This window comes from Balaenoptera borealis, assembly GCF_965194805.1.
Source record: "Balaenoptera borealis genome assembly, chromosome: 5".
Classification (NCBI taxonomy): Eukaryota; Metazoa; Chordata; class Mammalia; order Artiodactyla; family Balaenopteridae; genus Balaenoptera; species Balaenoptera borealis.
The window spans coordinates 48,137,668-48,157,003 of NC_138862.1; the positions used below are offsets into that span (position 1 = coordinate 48,137,668).

Genomic DNA, 19,336 nt, shown 5'->3' on the forward strand with positions numbered 1-19,336 from the left:
ATTAAGCAGTTACTGTTTTAATTACACTGAGAATGAATTACAATTGAGGGTTATGATCGCCTTAATCAATGAACAACTGCTTGTCATGTCACTGAATTAACAGTTTTACAAAACATTTTAGAAAACTTCTGAAAATCCACTGACAGCAATTGAAGAGACCCAGCAGAGGTCCTGAATATCAGGATGGTAATCTGACCTAGATTCATGTCTTTTATTCTTTTTGATAGCTGTCATCTAAACTCTCACTCCATATTAAAAGAAATTTTCCCCATAGAAGGACTGAACATCATGCAGAGATCCTTGGCTTAGAAGTAGGTGCAATAATGTGGCTCTGTATTATCTCCCCTTTGGGAAGAGAATGAACATGTTTTTGGTTGTAAATGCAAGAGCTGTACTATGCTTTGTGCTTATTTAATCAAATAGTTTTAAAAATTATGAAATATTTTAGATACCAAAGTATAGACTCTATAAAGAATACTGAACACCTATGTAGCCATTTCTCAGCTCTTTAGAAACAAAATATTAAAAATATAATTGAAGCCATTTCCTCTCCTCCCACAAATGTAACTGTGAGAACTGCAGAACTCCTGGCACCTAACAGCTCTGTCCAAACCCTTGCACTAAGAGACTTGATCAAACTCTAGCATGGTTTTTAGCAACTTAAGGCTGTGTCCCTAGGATGACCCTGGCCTCCAATGTACCCCATTAAAATGCCTGATTGAGAAAGTGCAATGGCTGCCAGGAGAGTTTACTGTTTGATCTAGCCAACACCTGATGATAGGTTACTGACATCTCTTGGAGCATTTACTACAAAGGGCTTACATCTGTGAATATGTATCTCTTACAACTTAGACGTGTCCTTCTCAAGGACCTGAGAGCCATTCCTTTGAAATGTAATCATCAAGAAGGGCAGGGTCTCTGTCTCTCAGGCTGTGTGGGAGGGAAGAATCCTAACCTCGAAAATTGCCAGCTAGCAGACACAGCTGGTCTAATCACAATTACACTGACCAATGCTTTGTAATTTTTCACTTGTCTGACTCTGAGTCCCGCTCTCCCTGCTCCCTCTTTCTCCCTTTAAAACCCCTAATCACCTCTGCACAAATCAGAATGGAGCTCAGCCCATTCCCCTACTGTCTGTAGTTTCTGAATAACATCTGTTTTCACTACTTAACTAATGTCTGGTTTTGTTTATCTTTGAGAACTGCCATTCCAATTTTTCTATATATCATCTTGTGCATTTTTTAAAAGCACATACATAGGGCTTCCTTGGTGGCGCAGTGGTTGAGAATCTGCCTGCCGATGCGGGGGACACGGGTTCGAGCCCTGGTCTGGGAAGATGCCACATGCCATGGAGCGACTGGGCCCGTGAGCCACAATTACTGAGCCTGCGCGTCTGGAGCCTGTGCTCCGCAACGAGAGAGGCCGCGACGGTGAGAGGCCCGCGCACCGCGATGAAGAGTGGCCCCCACTTGCCGCAACTAGAGAAAGCCCTCGCACAGAAACGAGGACCCAACACAGCCAAAAATAAATAAATAAAAATTAAAAAAAAAAAAAAAGCACATACATACTATAAAAATGTATATTGTGCTGCCTATTTTTAGGATTATTATTATTTTTTAAAATTTATTTATTTTATTTATTTATTTTCGGCTGCATTGTTTCTTCATTGCTGTGAGCGGGTTTTCTCTAGTTGCGGAGAGCGGGGGCTACTCTTCGTTGCGGTGCGCGGGCCTCTCACTGCGGTGGCTTCTCTTGTTGCAGAGCACGGGCTCTAGGCGTGCGGGCTTCAGTAGTTGTGGCTCGCGGGCTCTAGAGCGCAGGCTCAGTAGTTGTGTGGCGCACGGGCTTAGTTGCTCCGCAGCATGTGGGATCTTCCCGGGCCAGGGCTCGAACCCGTGTCCCCTGCGTTGGCAGGCGGATTCTTAACTACTGCGCCACCAGGGAAGCTCATGTGCTGCCTATTTTTAAAGCCAAATATAAATCACACCATACTTTACCTACCCTTCCGCAATGTTTGTTCATTTAACATCATATTTCCAGATTTATCCATATTGTTACATGTGGCTCTACTTCATCAGCATTAGGTCCAGGGCTTACAAAAGCATTTCCCTAGGTCCATCTTCCTGCATCTGTGCTCAGCCCTAGGCCCAGGGATGGTCAAGGGTAAACAAAAAGCCGGTGCTTTGCTGGTGATGGTAGACACCAAGCTTGGATGTGGAGGCCGAGGAGTCCACCCACATGGAGTGAAGGGGAAGTAGGGTGGGAAGAGAAGGAACGTGGCAGCTCTCCTTACTTGGAAGTCCAGAGTTCTAGAATTCTAAATTTGGACTTGACCTTCTATGTTGTTAGAAAGATATGTTTATAAAGGTGGGAGGCTAGAACATATTTCCTTTACTGTTTAGCTTTAAAAAAAAAAAAAAAAAAAAGTTTAAAGTATTCAAACATAAAGTACGTGGCCTCCATTTGTACTTCTGACCGCGCCCCACAAACAGGGGTGAGCGTGCCTTTTCCTTACATCCCACTCTTTTCTCAAACACAGCTGTTGCACTAGGAAATGGCCCAAATGTGGCTATGCTCCTATCTCCACCTTCCCTGTGGAATTCCCACCTCCCCTCGCCTCTCCACTATTTAAGACAATCAAATATGACTTTAAGGAGGACGCCAAGACGCAAAGCAGACGCTAACTGGACGCCAAGAAGCGACGCTCTCAAGGGCCTCCTACTGGGACGCACGCCCTCGCCAAGCCCCGCCCACTGCGCCTGGCCCGGGCCCCGCGGCATCCTGGGACATGTAGTCTTTGGAGGGGCAGCGGCTCTCCACGTTTCCTCCTCCAAGTTACCTTTCGCCCTCGGGACGTCGTGACGTTGCGTTCCTCGCGTCGTCGCCTCTTCCCTCTTCCTTTCCCTCTCCAGAAGCTCAGTCCCAGACTTCCGAGGACCTTTTACGACGTTGGGTCTGAGTCGGTCTCGGCGCCGGGTCCACTTTTCGGCAAAGTGACGTGGACGTCAACAGCAATGGCGGAAGGCGAAGAGGTCCTGCCACTGCCAACGCCGGGCTGCGACGGCTGGTGAGTGAAAGCCCCGGGCTGCTTTGCACTGCCTTTCTATTCTGCCTTGTCACCACCCTGCGGGTCCCCGCGGCACCGGCAGGCGCCGGCATGGAACGGGAAGCCCAGTCCTCGAAGTCCGGCGCCCTGCCGCGCCCCCTCTGCCTACTGGCTCTCCTCTGCCAGCCCAGTCCTGCCCAAGGGGCTAAGCCCGGACTCGAAGGGAGAGGGGTGTCGTCCAGCTGCTGGGTCTCAGTTCGGCCCTCCCCGTTCATCCGCCGGTTTCCAAACTGTGCTGGAGAAGGGTGGCTTCAGGGTTGGGTTTGGCCGGAATTCTTGGCCCGGGGAGTCAGAATAGGCTGGTGAGGAAGGAAGATTCGCGGATGCAGATCTCAGGCACTGGAATACCATTTGAAGAAAAGACCACTTGAAATGACCACCGCGACCTTTGCCTGAGGGTTCAGAGGTTGAGAGATACACCCAGGGAGGATCCCTCCCACATAATTCAGACATTTTTTGTGCTAGGTTTTATTTGTCGTTTCGCGTTCCAATAGTTAACACCCTTCGTCTCTTGCACACAAGTCGTCTTTTCCCTTCCTACCACTTTCCTCACAGCTCGATTTCAGAGCTTTGGGTGTGATATAAGACACTGCTCTTGCTTTACTCAAGCCTTTGTATGCTTACGTGATTTATACTCAGGGTTGTGGGAGGATCTCGGACAATTTTTGGTAGACTTTAGTCACCCAGTGTCGTTAATCTCTGGGAAAGTCTCCTACTTTTGAATTAGTTGATCTTCACAATACACTTTTAGGGACAGCATCATAAAAAAAAAAAAGTGGAACCTTTAGAGGCTTGTCGAATTTTTACAATTGATGTAAGTGTATTGACCACCGATATTAGATAGTTTTACATCTGCTTGTTCATCATATATGTACAGCTCACTGGCACTCTATTTGTCTAATTACAATCCAGGACATTTGTAGACATGGAGTTTAATTCCTCAGAAAGAAATGGAAATCGGTGAAAGGGATAGATAATATAGTAATTGAGAAGTTCAACTCTCAATTAGCAGATATCAAGCATCACCTTAGTACCTGCACTCTCCAAGGTGTAGGATGAAAATTTATGTGACCTAGATGTAGTTTCTTTTCTCGATTTGCATATCTTGGAGTTGGGGAGCTGTAATAGGAACGCTCAGAAGGTAAAACTGCTCTGGTTCTTTGGGAGTGTGAATAAAAGTGATATGAAAGTTCAGGGAGACAGAAACCATGTCCACTTGGAGTCATTCGGGAAAGCTTTACGGGGCTGGAGGTGTTTGAATTAGGCCTTAAAGAATGAGTAGGGTCTAGACCAGCACTGTCCAATAGAAGTGTAATGTGTACCACATATGTAATTTAAATTTTCTAGTAGCCACGTTAAAAAGAAACAGGTGGGGCTTCCCTGGTGGCGCAGTGGTTGAGAGTCTGCCTGCCAATGCAGGGGACACGGGTTCGAGCCCTGGTCTGGGAGGATCCCACATGCCGCGGACCGACTAGGCCCGTGAGCCACAATTGCTGAGCCTGCGCGTCTGGAGCCTGTGCTCCGCAACAGGAGAGGCCGCGATAGTGAAGAGGCCCGCGTACCGCGATGAAGAGTGGCCCCCACTTGCCGCAACTGGGGAAAGCCCTCGCACAGAAACGAAGACCCAACACAGCCATAAATGAATGAATAAATAAATAAATAAATAAAAATTAAAAAAAAAAAGTAGTCAACCTTTTAAAAAAGAAACAGGTGAAATTAATTTTAATTATTTAATTTTAATTATTTTAATTGAATATATTCAAAATATTATTTCAACATGTAATCATTGTTAAAAAAACAATACTGTTACATCTTTTTTGTACCAAGTCTTAAAATTCGATGTGTATTTTACGTTTACCATACATCTCTGTCTGGTTTAGCCACATTTCAAATGTTGAATAGCCACACATGGCTGGTGGCTAACATGCAGGGTCAGATTAACAGAGCAGAAAGGTCTCTGTATGAAGTAATAGCATGAGCAAGGACATAGGCAAGAAAACTAATGATTTGTTTGGAGAGTAATGACTAGGACATCATGAAATTTGCTGTTTTGGAGGAGTGAATTTGTTGTATTATGAACTGGCTGTAATAGCTGATTGAAGGCCACAAGGGGAAGTGTTTCTAGAGATAAGGTGTCTTTAAGTTCTTAGGTTAGGGGGATTGTGAGCAGGTGTCTGGTTCACAGGGACAAGGACCATGGAGTCAACGGTTGCTAGAGGTAGTATTTGTTCTCTTCTGGCGTTTCTGTATCTTTGGTGAGGCTTCCCATTTTTCTCTTTTTATTTTCACGAGTGGAGGAACCCTGACTGTTCTCTGATTTTTATTCTCCCTCCATTCTCTTCTAATCTTTCTCTCTACTCCCGCCACGCACTGGTCCCCTAGAAGTGAGTTTGAATGGAGTCAGAAAAGATTCGGATTTGGAGCCACAAGTTCAGTAAAGCCTCAGTTCTTAGAGTGCTTGTTGATTGGGTTGTTATAGAATGGAGAGACTTTATTCTTTTTAAAAAAAAAAATGCTGTGACATTTTTATTGTAATTTTTTTAGATAGAAATTTTTCTGAAATGTACTATACATCTCATTGCCTAAACCAAACTCATCTTAATGATTTAGGGTCATTCAGTTTACAAACGTAAGTGTGTAAGAATAAAACTAGGTCCTTGTCCTCAAGGAATTTGTGGTCTGGTTAGAGGAGACACATTTAAGAACATCAATAACTGTTATACTTCTGTAACACACTGACACCTTTCGGGCCTATTTAGGCAGAAAGGGTAGATTGTTGCTGTTTAAATGGTCCCCTATAGCCATCCCTTTTTGAGATTGCTTTTTATTAGTTTTTCCTGTTTTCTTTCTTTGTTGTCAGTGGTATCTCCCAGTTTGTTCCTGATCTGTGAAGGTAAGTAGCTGAACTTGTTAAATTATCTATTCATTTGTAAAAAGGCTCAGGATGGGGCCCGGAGAGCTTAAAAGTACAAGATGTCACTTTTACTTATTTACTGTTTTTCAATTATGTTCTAGATCAGTGTTTCTCAAAACTTAAATGTGCATTGGGGTTACCTGGAGAGCGTGTTAAAATGCAGATTCTGATTCAGTAGGTTTGCTTGGGACCCGAGATTCCATATTTCTGACTGACCAGCTACTGGGTGATGGCATTTCTGGTTCATGGACCATACTCTAGTTATCAAGGTTCTAGATGATGTGTATCTCCGAATGAGTTGGTCAGAGGAATTTATCTCTCTGTATGTTATAGTGTATCACCTAATACATTATAGTATATATATTACCTAATTATACTATAATTTATCTGACTACATGATTTATCATTGCTCTTTAGCTAGTGAACTTCTCATGGGCAGTGCTGATAGCAGGTGGCTCAGTAAATGTTAATTGTCTGAATGTGTGCATGAATGAATACAGACTTTTGTAAAATCATGTGCAGTAATATACCAAGCTGTCAATTGATATAAATTTTCTGACTCCATTGTTTTTGTGAGCTGTGTAATTGTCTGCTGGTGTAATGCTCATTTTTTGTGGAAAACCAGGGTTATCAGAAACTGCCTCAGCTCTCAAACTTTCTGAAATTGCAGCCATGTAAGCTCAGAGGGCATGGAGAAATCCTTGTAAAAATGTTTACAGTTTGAAATGATTTAAGTTTAATTAAAAACTTAGTATAAGCTACAGGTTTGAAAATAAAAGAAATGTTAAATTATTACAGTCTAAAGATTGGTCATTATTCTTCTTGGTATTGAAGAAACCAGCTTTGAAATTGAGGCTTTCATTTTCTGAGGCTTTCTTTCTGAAATAACTCCTTAAGATCTAAAGTCAAGATTAAAAAAAATTTTTTTTTTTGGTGTACACATTGATTGTACAACAACTGTTGGTATTCTGAGTTTGCTTAGTTAAAATTTTTTGTACAACTTTTCTTAAATTGCTGCTAAACTTCTATTAAAATTGTAGAAATATCAATTCCATAAAGAAGCTTCTATTGTAATTTGAAATGTGAATAGGAATTGTTTTGAGAATAATGGGGTCTTTTTCAAAGTTTTATGCACTTTGTGAGTAGTACTCTCAGTGCTTTCCATTTCATAAGCATTGAAATAGAGATTTAAAGTGTCACTTAGGGAGCAGGTGATTGCAAATTCAGACATGATAAAATCAATAAAGAAATACATTTAATATGAAAGACAACGTAACCCGTTGCTTAAGAAGAATCTTGGTAGCTTGTAGTTCTAGGAAGACTAGATATTACCTTAAAAAAAATGAAGAGAAAATGATCTTTACTGGCTGGAATTAGGAGTTTTTAAGTGACAACTGTTTGATTTTGTAAACTGTAAGTAGAGGGTAGACAAAAATTAGAAATTAGGAAGACTTACTTTGTTTATAGTATTTACATTAATGTTATTATAATTCAGATTTTACTGTTTTTAGAGGTAATTCCTAAATAGTAATTCACTTTTAGGATTTTGTTCCTGTGGATGTTTTAATATCCACAGGTAAGAGTTAGTAATTGGTCTTTGCACGCTAAAGAAATGTATTCAATTAATTTATTTCTATTTATTTGTACTCACTGCTGAGAATACAGGTGCATTCCCTATCTGAGTATAGTGAGGCAATTCAGGTAATTCTGGAGCACTAGTTAAGTGTACTGCGATACACGGCCAACTCATGAGTAGGTGTCTTCTGAACAGAATTGATAAAGTATGCCTGGCAAATCTTTTCTGCTGCTTATGGTGAAATGTGGATTCTACTTGGTATAAACCAAAGACAGTGCCCCCCCCCGCCCCACCCCATGTATCAAAAAGCAAAATAGAGGCAAAGCATTCCTAATTCATTCAGCAAACATTAACTAAATACTGGTTATATTCAAGCTGCTATGTAGTGTTGTAGAAAAAATTTGAAACATTTAAAGCAGAACTGTGCATTGTTCTGACATTCTTGGGCACTTCAGTTTTTCATCATTTTAGCCCTAGGAATAGATACATGAAGATATCTTCTGAAGATACTTAAGTACTTGTGTTGTTGGAAATTACATGCTTTAGCAGAGTAGAATAGGATTATACAGCTTGAAAAGGGACAGTGCTTGAAGTGACTTATTTAGATATTGAGAATTACACATGGAAAACAAATCAGTCCCATATGTTAGGTTCATAAGAGCAAATTGTTGTTTGTGGAAATGCAAGAGCAGTAAGAGCCAATTAAGAAAAAAACAAACCTATTTCCTGAAATTTAATGTATATTTGTTTTTAAGGGTCTGTCTTACCTTTTGACCTAAGTTGAGAAAATGATGACTAATTAAATAATTTGTTTCACATCTTCCTCCTTCTCCAAGGTTAAAGGAGTTTTTTCTTATCCTTAAGCTGACATAGCATTTCGTAGTTGGGTGGGAATGCTGTAGCGTGTGCTTTCCTTACATTAAAGCAGTTGTTACATAAAACTAGTTGCTATGGTGGTATTTAATAATTTCACTAAGAAGATATAAGAAAATACTATGTTCACGTAGCGCTTTATCCTTTGTATTCTATCTCATTTTGGCTCTTAGAACAATTCTATGAAGAAGGGAAATTATGAATTATTGTCCTTTCCTTGTTAGAGATGAGAGAACAGGCAGGCATAGGGAGGTTAGACAATAGACCCAGTGAGCGGAAAATCTGGGACTTAAACTCATGGCTCTTTAAGACCTGTGCTCTTTCTAAAGTTGATTGCGTGTACAGTGTATAGTTCACAAATACTTTAACAGACAGCTAGAGAGAACCCAGTTAAAAATATGCTAATCCTATACTCAGTCAACCATGTGTTTTGAAACATACAATATGCAAAGTTGTGCTTTGTTGAACATATGGTGTGTATTTTCTGTGGCACTTTACAAGGCTCTAAGGATATGCATAAGCTGTGAAACACATTATTGTTCTTGCATCCACAGGAAGGGACAATTCATGATTGATATGGTGGGATATGATACAGAGCATTATATACTATAACTTTATATCTCTATGGTTTTCATAATGTGTCCTCATATCTCTTGCCAAAAATCACTTAAATAGATTAGTTTTTTATCTTAAGATAATATGCTTACAGGGACTTCCCTGGTGGCGCAGTGGTTAAGAATCCGCCTGCCAATGCAGGGGACACGGGTTCGAGCCCTGGTCCGGGATGATCCCACATGCCGCAGAGCAGTTAAGCCCGTGCGCCACAACTGCTGAGCCTGCGCTCTAGAGCCTGCATGCCCTAGAGCCTGTGCTCTGCAACAAGAGAAGCCACTGCAAGGAGAAGCCCATGCACTGCAACGAAGAGTAGCCCCCGCTCGCTGCAACTAGAGAAAGCCCGCGCGCAGCAACGAAGACCCCACCCAGCCAAAAAAAAAATAAATAAATAAATAAAATTTTTTAAAAAGATATTATGGTTACAAGTATTATCTAGATTATATATATAATATGTTATATATTTAAGTGTATTTATGTAATAAGATAAATATATGTAAATATATAAGTAACACAATTATATGTATACATATCATTTATGGAAGTAAAATTATAATTTTTGATTTACTTATTTAGTTTGTGAGAGCACAGTAGTGGTATTTAATTACAACATGTAAACAGTTACACAGTTTTAATAACTCACCTCAGTAATTTTTTCACTGTTTTTATTCAGTGATGTTGGAGGAATAAGAAACTTGCTTTTAAAGTAGCTTCCTTGTGGTTATTGTCCCTCTGTAAAGAGCTTCTGGTCTCTGTTTTGAAGTATAAAAGTGACACACAGAAGGATGTATTCATCTCATCGGTGTGCAGTTGAATACCAAACATTCTTGAGCTTATTTTGTAGATTCCATTTAGATTTAACCACTGACATGAAAATAAATGAGACCCTATTTTATTGAATGAGTTATCACTAATGTTGGAATTCAGGTTTAAAAAATAAATCCGTTATGTATTTCTTTGCCAAACTGTGATCTCCATTGGTAGAGTACCTTTGGAAAGAATTGCCCGAATGTTGCAAAGTATTGTCACCTCATTTGCAATAATTGTTCCTTTATCTTCCAAAATGATGGTTTCAAGAAAAGGAATATTGGGGGTATTTCTTTTCTCATTACATTTTGAGTAAAGTGGAAATTTGTAATAGAAACAGGTAATTTGCTGTTTTGTGTTGACTTGTGCTGTTTTCATCCCATTCTTTCTTTGAGGCAAAAGGTATACACTATTTTCAGTTTCCAGATAAACTAGTGCTTTGGTTGGGGGGTGGGGGGAAAGACCCTGATGCATTTCTTTGTGCCTTAAAAGTGCTAGGAAGTCGCCTTATATGTATAGAAAAGAACAGTGTGTTGGGGACTTTTTATTTTGAGGAAGCATGGAAGAGGAAAAGGATTTAGAACACTCTCTAAAGTTAGCTACTCATTAGTAGAGAGATATTCTTCCATTTTGTAAGCCAAGTCTTACAGCGAATGCATTGCAACATTACACATATGGTAAAGTTATAAGCAGCTTTTTTTTTTAGTGCTTACACAAAAATTCCTGAGTTTTTTCTTAGCGGAGGAAGGTATACCATTGGTGCAATTTGATCTACGTGGATTATGGATCAAAAATAAGTTTATGAAAATTTAAAGCATCTGGTCCATTTGTACTGTAGTTAATTTTAGTAGTTTACAGAGCAGCATCTGTGATCACTGTCTCCTTTGCCTATTGCAGAGTGCTGAAATGTTGTAGCTATCATGTTTGTTTGTCCCTTCAAGCCAAGAGGACTAGATTTAGCACCTTCTTTACTTGGCCAAGATCCTAGTTAAACACAAATTCTGCAGAGGATTACAGTATTTGATAGGGGAATCTCCCAAAGCTGCTTTTGTGGATCTGATCCTGATACATAGTTTCACTATTTGTTTTTTCAAGCTGGTGTATGGCGTTTTCCCCCTTGGCATTCAAATATACATTTTGTTAAAATACTGTAAGTGTGTCTGACTGACAAGAATCCAGATAACTTCAAGATTTCACAATTAACAGATTGTGCTCTCATGGACTGTAAGGTGTCATGGTCATTTCCAAATGTGCCACCATACTATTTGCTGTTAGAATGCTTTGATAATTTGAGATTGGTATTTAAAAATAAGTTGCATAATACATATTATGGTCAACTCCATCCATATCTACAAGTGAATCTGTAACAAAGTTCTGCTATTTCTATTTCGAACAAATGTCACACAAAATATTCAGGAACAAAGTAAGGAGTTTTGGTTTGGTAGTAATTTGTAACAAGTGTGCTAACAATAGTAGCAAAATAAGTTCAGACAAAGCTTTGGTGCTGATGTCTCATGACCTGGGCGTTAAGAAATAACCAGGAGTCTGATGGCACAAATTAAGTCATGAAACCACAGCTCAACATGTGCAACTTGTCACTGTTACACAATTTGCTGGTGCTCACGACTAGTTAGCTGGCTATTTTTGAGTTTTAAATAATTGATCAGAAGCTTGTGCCTGGGTATAATGTGCATACATGAGCAAGCTGGCCTGTCATTGTTTAATCTGTGCTCATCAGCGGTTTACATTCTAAACAAATTGGAATGAACTACAGCTCAAAAAGAGCCGCTCCCATCTCTGTTCAGTGGGATTAGATAATAGGACCTGGGCTAAAACCTTGGGGGATAATAGGACCTGGGCTAAAACCTTGGAGGAGCCAGCTAGACTGTAAGCTACATGAGAGCACCGGCTTTGTTTACTGCTAGATCTTCAGTGCCTCAACACAGTGGCTAGCATGTAGTAGGTGCTTCAATACATATTTATTGAAGATTTGAAAAAAGAATACTTTTGTTAGGGAGGAAAGAATTCAGAGCATGGGTTAGAGAGAGTTACAGGAGAAGTACTGCAAACTGAAGGCAGAGTGTTTTAATGAGAGAATCTAACTTTGCAGAGTATGTGAAGAAGATGAGGACCAGGAAAGATGACTAATGACTCTTTGGAGCAGTTTTATTAGAGCAATGGAGGGTTTGAGTGAATGAGGAGAGATGACGTGGAGGCAAGTGGAGACTACAGTTTGCAGGGAGTTGAACCATAAAGGGAAAGAGAGAGATGACTTTTTGAAAGGGAGGTCACACGTAGGACCTTTTGAATAAGCAAATGTGGAAATATTGGGGGAAAGGAGAATAATCATAGGCTATATTGTTCTTTATATATTTGAATGCTAAGAATACTTTCAGTGAAGAGTTCTGAGTCCATTTTACCTCTTGGCTCTGTTTAATACAGTAGCCCCTCTGTATCCTTGAGTTCCATATACAGGAGTGTAGAACCTGTAGTTTTGGAACTCGGGAATACAGAGGGCCGGCTGTACTATGCCATTTTATATAAGGGATTTGAGCATCTTTGGGTTTTTGGTATCTGCAGCGGGTCCTGGAATCAATCTCCAACCGATACAGAGGGATGACTGTACTACTGCTAGCAGTCAGAGGTTTGAACAATATCCTTTGCAGTAGAAATAACACATTTAAGATGTTTACACAACAGGTGTTGGGCTTTTATTGATTTCCCCTGTAATGCGGCTTTTGTATTTTTCTTTTAATCACATAATAATGCATCTTAGATCCTGACCACTTTAAGACACAAAATTAATTTTTTTAAAAATTGGTAATTTGGATTTTCTCTAGTTTCTCTGTACTCTGCATTTAAGCTTAGGTGATTATGTATATTCTAGGTCCTAAGTGGTCTTTTTGAACTACTATAATCTTTGATTTTTTAAAATAATTACAGAAAAGGATTGGATTTTAAAGAATTTTGAAAAGTAGTGAAGTTGACTTAGCTTACTTGGTAGACTGAGAAGCTTGATGAATTAAAACGATTTGTTTCCAACCCAGAAAACATTCTGTCTTAAGTGTTTTAGCAATTTATCTCAGTATGCTTTTGGGTGACAAGAGTCTATTCTGAAGTTGAATAGGCTATGGGAAGTCATACAGGCCATCTAATAAGTTGCTGGGAATGATTGCTAATTGCTTAATTCTAGGGCTACTTCATTATTTCATATGTATGCTTTCTATTAAAAAAAACGTATTGAGTGCTTACTTTGTCTTTAAAGATTTAATCTTGACTAAATGAAGAGTTACTTAGTATTCCTACACTCGTGTTTTCGCTTGTCTTCTAATTTTAGTTTTTTCCACACTTTGCTATTGTCTCATTTGTGCCTCAGGATTTGTGTCACGTGTACCCAGCAGTGGTTCATGTGAACAGCAACTCACTGTCTGACACACTTCTTTTTGGGGAAACAGTGAATCTTCAATGCCTGTGGGGTCTTGTATGGAGACCGTCCTGAAAAAGAAAGTTGGAAAGGACAAATTCAGACAAGGTGTAGTCATTAAGATGGAATGAAAGAGGAGTGGGAGTGATAGTCTAGTAGAACAGAAGATAATTCATGTGCTGTATAAGTACTCTCCACCTCTTTTGATTGGATGGTATCTGATACTATCCCTGTTTTACAGGTGAAGAAACTGAGTTTGTATCTTAGGTCACACAGCTGTTAAAAGTGTATAGAATCTGATGTCATGTTTTCTGATTTTAAATTTTATATTATTTTCTCTGTAACATATTGTTTCTAAGCCTTTATATTCTTAATTCTTGATGCCTTTGCTATTGAGCTGCCATGGCAACTGTTTAGGAGTCTGTTCCTTTCCCACACTGGTAGTTAACAAGTAGTATCAATTTGAGAAGTTAAAGAGGCAAGGCAAGCTGTTATCCCCTTAACAACGCTAAGGTGTGGCTTGGACCCTTCATAGTGATACACTCCCTTCATTGAAATAGTAAATGAGGGTTGACACAAAAGCTTCCTCTTAAAGCCCTAAATTAAAGAGTCTCTAAACTTTTTCTAATGAAGTTACTTTTTTGTAACATTTTTATTGAGATGTAATTTATGAATCATAAAAATACATCCATTTAAATTGTACAGTTCACGGGTTTTAGTATATTCCCAGCAGTCGTCACCATGATCTAAGTTTAGAGTGTTTTCATTACCCCCAAAGAAACCCCATACCCATTACCATCTGTCTTATTCCCCTGTCACCCCAGGTCCTAATGATCTACTTTCTATACATTTGCATATTTTGGACATTTCATGTGAATGAAATCATATAATATGTGGCCTTTGTGTCTGGTTTCTTTCACTGAGCATAATTTTCAAGGTTCACACATGTGTTGCATGTTATCAAAACTTCATTCCTTTCTATTGCTTAGTATTCCAGTGTATGAATACACATTTTATTTATTCATCAGATGATGGACATTTGGATTGTTTCCTCTTTTTTGGCCATTATGAATAATATACTACTGTTATAAATATTCTTTAGAAGTTTTTTGTTGTTGCCTTTTTTAATGTGATAAGACATACGTAACATAAAATTTGCCATTTTAACATGTACAATTAAGTGACATTAAATACATTCACAATGTTGTGCAACCATCACCACTGTCCAGAATTTTTCATCATCCCAAACAGAGACTCTCTACCTAATAAACAATAGCTCCCCATTGCCCCCTACCTCCAGCCTCTGGTTACCTCTATTCTACTTTTTGTCTCTATGAATTTGCCTATTTTAGGTACCTCATATAAGTGGAATCATACACTGTTTGCCCTTTTGTGACTTTTTTTTTCCCACTTAACATTTGTCTTCAGAGTTCATTCATGTTGTAGCATGTGTCAGAATTTCCTTCCTTTTTAAGGCTAACCTTCCATTGTATATATATATGTACCACATTTTGTTTATCCATTCATACATCAGTGAATATTTGGGTTGTTTCCACTTTTTTGGCTGTTGTGAATAATACTGCTGTGAACATGAATGTACAAATACCTGTTTGAATCCTTGCTTTCTGTTCTTTTGGGTATATACCCTGAAGTGGAATTGCTAGGTAATATGGTAATTCTGTGTTTAACTTTTTAAAGAACTGCCAAACTTTTCCACAGTTGGCTGTACCGTTTTTCATTTCCACTAGCTAGCAATGCACAAGAATTCTAATTTCTCCATATTTTTGCCCTGTCCACCCCCCTCTTTTTTTTTATACTAGCTATCCTAATGGATGTGTTGTATAGTATCTCACTGTGGTTTATGTACAAGTTTTTGTGTGGTGTATGTATTGTATTCTCTCCTGTGTATGTATACCTAGGAGTAGAATTGCTGTGTCATATTGCAACTTTAACATTTTGAAGATCTGTCAAACCAATTTCAAAAATAGCTGAACCATTTTACATTCCTACCAGCAATGTATGAAGGTTCCAGTTTCTATTATGACTTTTTGGTATTAGCCATCCTTGTGAGTGTGAAGTGGCATCTCCTTGTGGGTTTTCTTTTTTCTCATTGTGGTTTTATTTGAGTTTCCCTAATGGCTAATGATGATGTGTGTCTTTTTATGTACTTATTGGCTATTAGAGTATCTTTTTTTTTTTTTAAAGAAACATGAGTAGTTTTTATTTATTTATTCATTCATTCATTCACTTAGGCTGCGTTGGGTTTTTGTTGCTGCGTGCGGGCTTTCTCTAGTTGCAGCGAGCAGGGGCTACTCTTCATTATGGTGCCCGGGCTTCTCATTGCAGTGGCTTCTCTTGTTGTGGAGCGCGGGCTCTAGGTGCAAGGGCTTCAGTAGTTGTGGCAGTCGGGCTCAGTAGTTGTGGCTTGTGGGCTCCATAGCGCAGGCTTAGTAGTTTTGGTGCACGGGCTTAGTTGCTCTGTGGCATGTGGGATCTTCCCGGACCAGGGATTGAACCCGTGTCCCCCGCATTGGCAGGCGGATTCTTAACCACTACACCACCAGGGAAGTCCCTGTGTGTTTTTTTTTTTGGAGAAAGGAGAGTCGTCAGGTGCCTTGGAAAGGTCAATTTAAGGTAAAGATTTGATTATTAGGAAGGAGCATAGGGAGAGTGGTCCCTCTGGAGTTGTGGGTGTCAGAGAAGGAGGAGGAATGATTGGGTGCGTAAGAGGAGGAGTTGAGTGGAAGATGAGGGAGAAGTGGTGACATATGTTATCAAGAATACTTTCAGAAAGCTTTGCTGGGAAAGGAACAACCAAGAGTTTGGTTACCTACATGAAAGGAAAGTTTGGAGGAGTTTTTGTGGTTTTCATTATTGATGTTGTTTCTAATAGCAGTACTTGAGTATATGGCTCAGAGGAAAGAGCCAGTGGAGAAAGAGAAGTGGAAGATAGGAGAGAGGGGGATAATTGGTGGCACATGGCTCCAGAGGAGTTGGGGTGGGGTGGAGGGGGTGGGGGGAGGGAGGGGTGAGGGAGATAAGACCCAGGTGAAGTTATCAGTCTTGGACTAGAGAAAGAATGCCTAGACATCTGTGCATATAGGGAAGAAGGAAATGATGTCTGGGATAATAAGTTACTTATGTCTGGTTTTGGAGAGTGGCTGAGATCAAAGGGAAGAGAAGCCTGCTGTCCTATATTTTCTCTTTGGAGTCAGAAGTAATGTCACTTGAGGTAAAGTGGCTGGGTAGGGAGTCTGAAGAAAGTAGTAAATAGGGGAAGATTTTCAGGTAGTATTGATGCCTAGAAGAAATAGATGGTGGTGAATCTATGATAGCATCATGAAGTTGTCTTAATTTCTTTTCCCATGGAGTCCTCAGTGAGCAGAGTATAGGAACAAAGAAGGCAGAACTGGTTAGATTATCCCGGTGTTAGGAGTTTGCAGCTTTCTGAATGAGGCAGGAAGACAAAGGAGTGAAGTTCAGGGCGTTAAGAATGTTCTTGAAGTCTTAGGCCATGGAATTAATACTGAGGACATAAAGTGAAGCCACATGAAAGTTCTTATAGCAAATCTATGCCACCCTTCCACCCTCTACTTTTAACTCCTTACACAGGAAGCATGAGGAGGACATCCCTTCTCCAAAATTAATTTTCTTCCATGCTCAAAAATAGAAACAAATAATTTTACATCTTTTAACTTCCTTCCAAATTTATCATGTATTTAAACTTTTAGAAAAGTTTGTTGTCAGTATGGGTTGCACTTGTTTATTTTTTTTTACACTTTCACTATTCAGTATGAGAGAACTAAAATAAATTAATATATGTATGTTACACATGCCACATTGTTTTCTTCTTACTGATTGTTTTCTTCTTACTGATTATGTGAAATAGTCTTTCTTAAGTAGTAGATACTTAATACTTTAAGCAAGGACATGTATGTTTGAGGTGAGAATTATCATCTTTTTTCTCCTTGCAAATATTTGTTCATTTTTGAGGATTCAGATAATAATCCCCCTAAAACAAAACAAAACAAAACAAATTAAAATTCCCCTGTAAGTAAACCACTAGAAATAAACTTTTTTTATATCCTTCCCCATGTGTATGGGAAAGACTGGCTGGGGAGTGGGGATAATGTACTTTTTCTTTTAAACATGTATGCTTGGATGTTTATTTTATTTTATTTTTTTAGTTATTTCTGAGATATACATTTTAAAGTAATAACTAGAATTATGACATAACATTATACCTTCTACTCCGCCATCTTGGTTCCTCCCTGGATGTTAATTTTAAAACTCTTTTTTTCTTAAAAACTTAATACATGTCCTTAATATCATAAACATTTTCCATGTTATTAATTGTTTTTTAGCATTTTAAACTGTTGCTTAGTATTCCATCTGCTGATTTAAATCAATTCCTCATTTTAGGACAATTTACATTGTTTGTAGTTTTTCATAGTTAAAATAAGCACTGCTTTGAACATGCCTGTAGCTGACTCACTTTACTCATTATTAATTATTGCTTGGTGAAAGGTATATATGTTAAAAAGGAATCCATAAATGTTATTTAAATTATTCAAGCAGTGCATACGAATATAATATGTATTATAAGTATACTCAAGCTGTACTGACTGATGCTATGTGAGAAGTGAAAGTTTCCTTCCTATTTCATTTCTCTGAAGTACCCATCTTTCACGATTTTGTTTTTTGTTCAAATGGATACTGTCATAATTCTAAATAATATTTGATGCCTGCATTACCTAACTTTTAACATTAAAGAATATTGATTATTGAATAATTCTTGAGGGAATTTGTGCTAAGGATAAGTGGGAAAAGATTAATGCAAGGAAAATTTAGAAAGTACATAAATACCAAGCAGTAGGGGGACAGCCAAATCAATTACTCAGCCATTAAAAATCTTATTTTTTAAGAGTATTGAATGACTCAGAGAAATGTGTATGACATTTTTGAAAAATATAAATAAGTGAATCCTGCAGAGCATAAAATTATATATATTCAATATAGGGACTTACCTGGTAGTCCAGCGGGTAAGACTCCAAACTCCCAATGCAGGGGGCTCGGGTTCGATCCCTGGTCGGGGAACTAGATCCCTCACACATGCTGCAACTAAGAAGTCCGCATGCTGCAACTAAAGATCCTGCATGCCACAACTAAGACCTGGCGCAGCCATAATAGATAAATAAATAAATATTTTTAAAAATCGCTTATTAAAAATATACATATATTCAATATAATACAGTTGTTATGTGCATATATGTTTCTGTACACACACACATACACTTACATATATATGAAGAACTGAAAAGTTATTTATGGAATGTTAACAGTGTTTATCTTATGGTAATAGAATTGTGGTTGTTTCTTGTTTTTTTGTTTTTTTTTTTTACTTTTAATTGGAGTATGGTTGATTTACAATGTTTTGTTAGTTTCAGGTGTACAGCAAACTGAATCAGTTATGCACATGCATATATCCACTCATTTTTAGATTCTTTTCCCATATAGGCCATTACAGAGTATTGAGTGGAGTTCCCTGTGCTATACAGTAGGTCCGTTTTAGTTATCTATTTTATATATAGTAGTGTGTATATGTTAATCCCAATCTCCCAATTTATCCCTCCCCCACCGACTTGTGTTGGTTTTTAAATTTTTTTATACATTGGCCAAATTCTCTAAAATGACTTTTAAAAATGGGATAATATCATTAAAATAAAGTAATATCAAGATAGTGTATTGAATTTTTGTTTGACTGTTTTACTGAAAAAGGCCACAACAGAAAATATAAGTGCCATATAGACCAGTTAGCTGTTCAGAATTAGAAAAAGCCATTTTAGAGCCACATACTTCCCTCCAAGCCTTACTCCTTCACTCATAAATACTGGTCACAAGGAGTGCCGTTCCTATGAAAATGACTGAACAAAAATCTCGCCAAGATAGTAAAGAAAGCAGAAAATTTATCCTCAGAAGCACTTTCACATATTAAAGAGAGGCAGTATTTTAATGCATTTATTT

At 38.6% G+C, this 19,336-nt stretch overlaps 1 protein-coding gene across 7 annotated transcripts in view; it reads left to right on the plus strand.

Moving 5' to 3' along the window:
• The first annotated feature begins 2,806 nt into the window (after positions 1-2,806).
• TBC1D23 (TBC1 domain family member 23) overlaps positions 2,807-19,336 on the plus strand; it is a 67,980-nt gene continuing 51,450 nt past the window's right edge. For 2 of the 7 annotated variants that reach the window (XM_082392095.1, XM_082392096.1), the window contains exon 1: positions 2,885-3,067. In XM_082392095.1, coding sequence (XP_082248221.1) covers positions 3,015-3,067 — 53 coding nt within the window. In that variant the 5' untranslated portion in view covers positions 2,885-3,014. Of the gene's footprint in view, positions 3,068-5,966; positions 6,000-19,336 lie in introns of all 7 variants that reach the window. The other 5 variants (XM_082392100.1, XM_082392094.1, XM_082392099.1 and 2 more) reach the window with 5 other exon arrangements.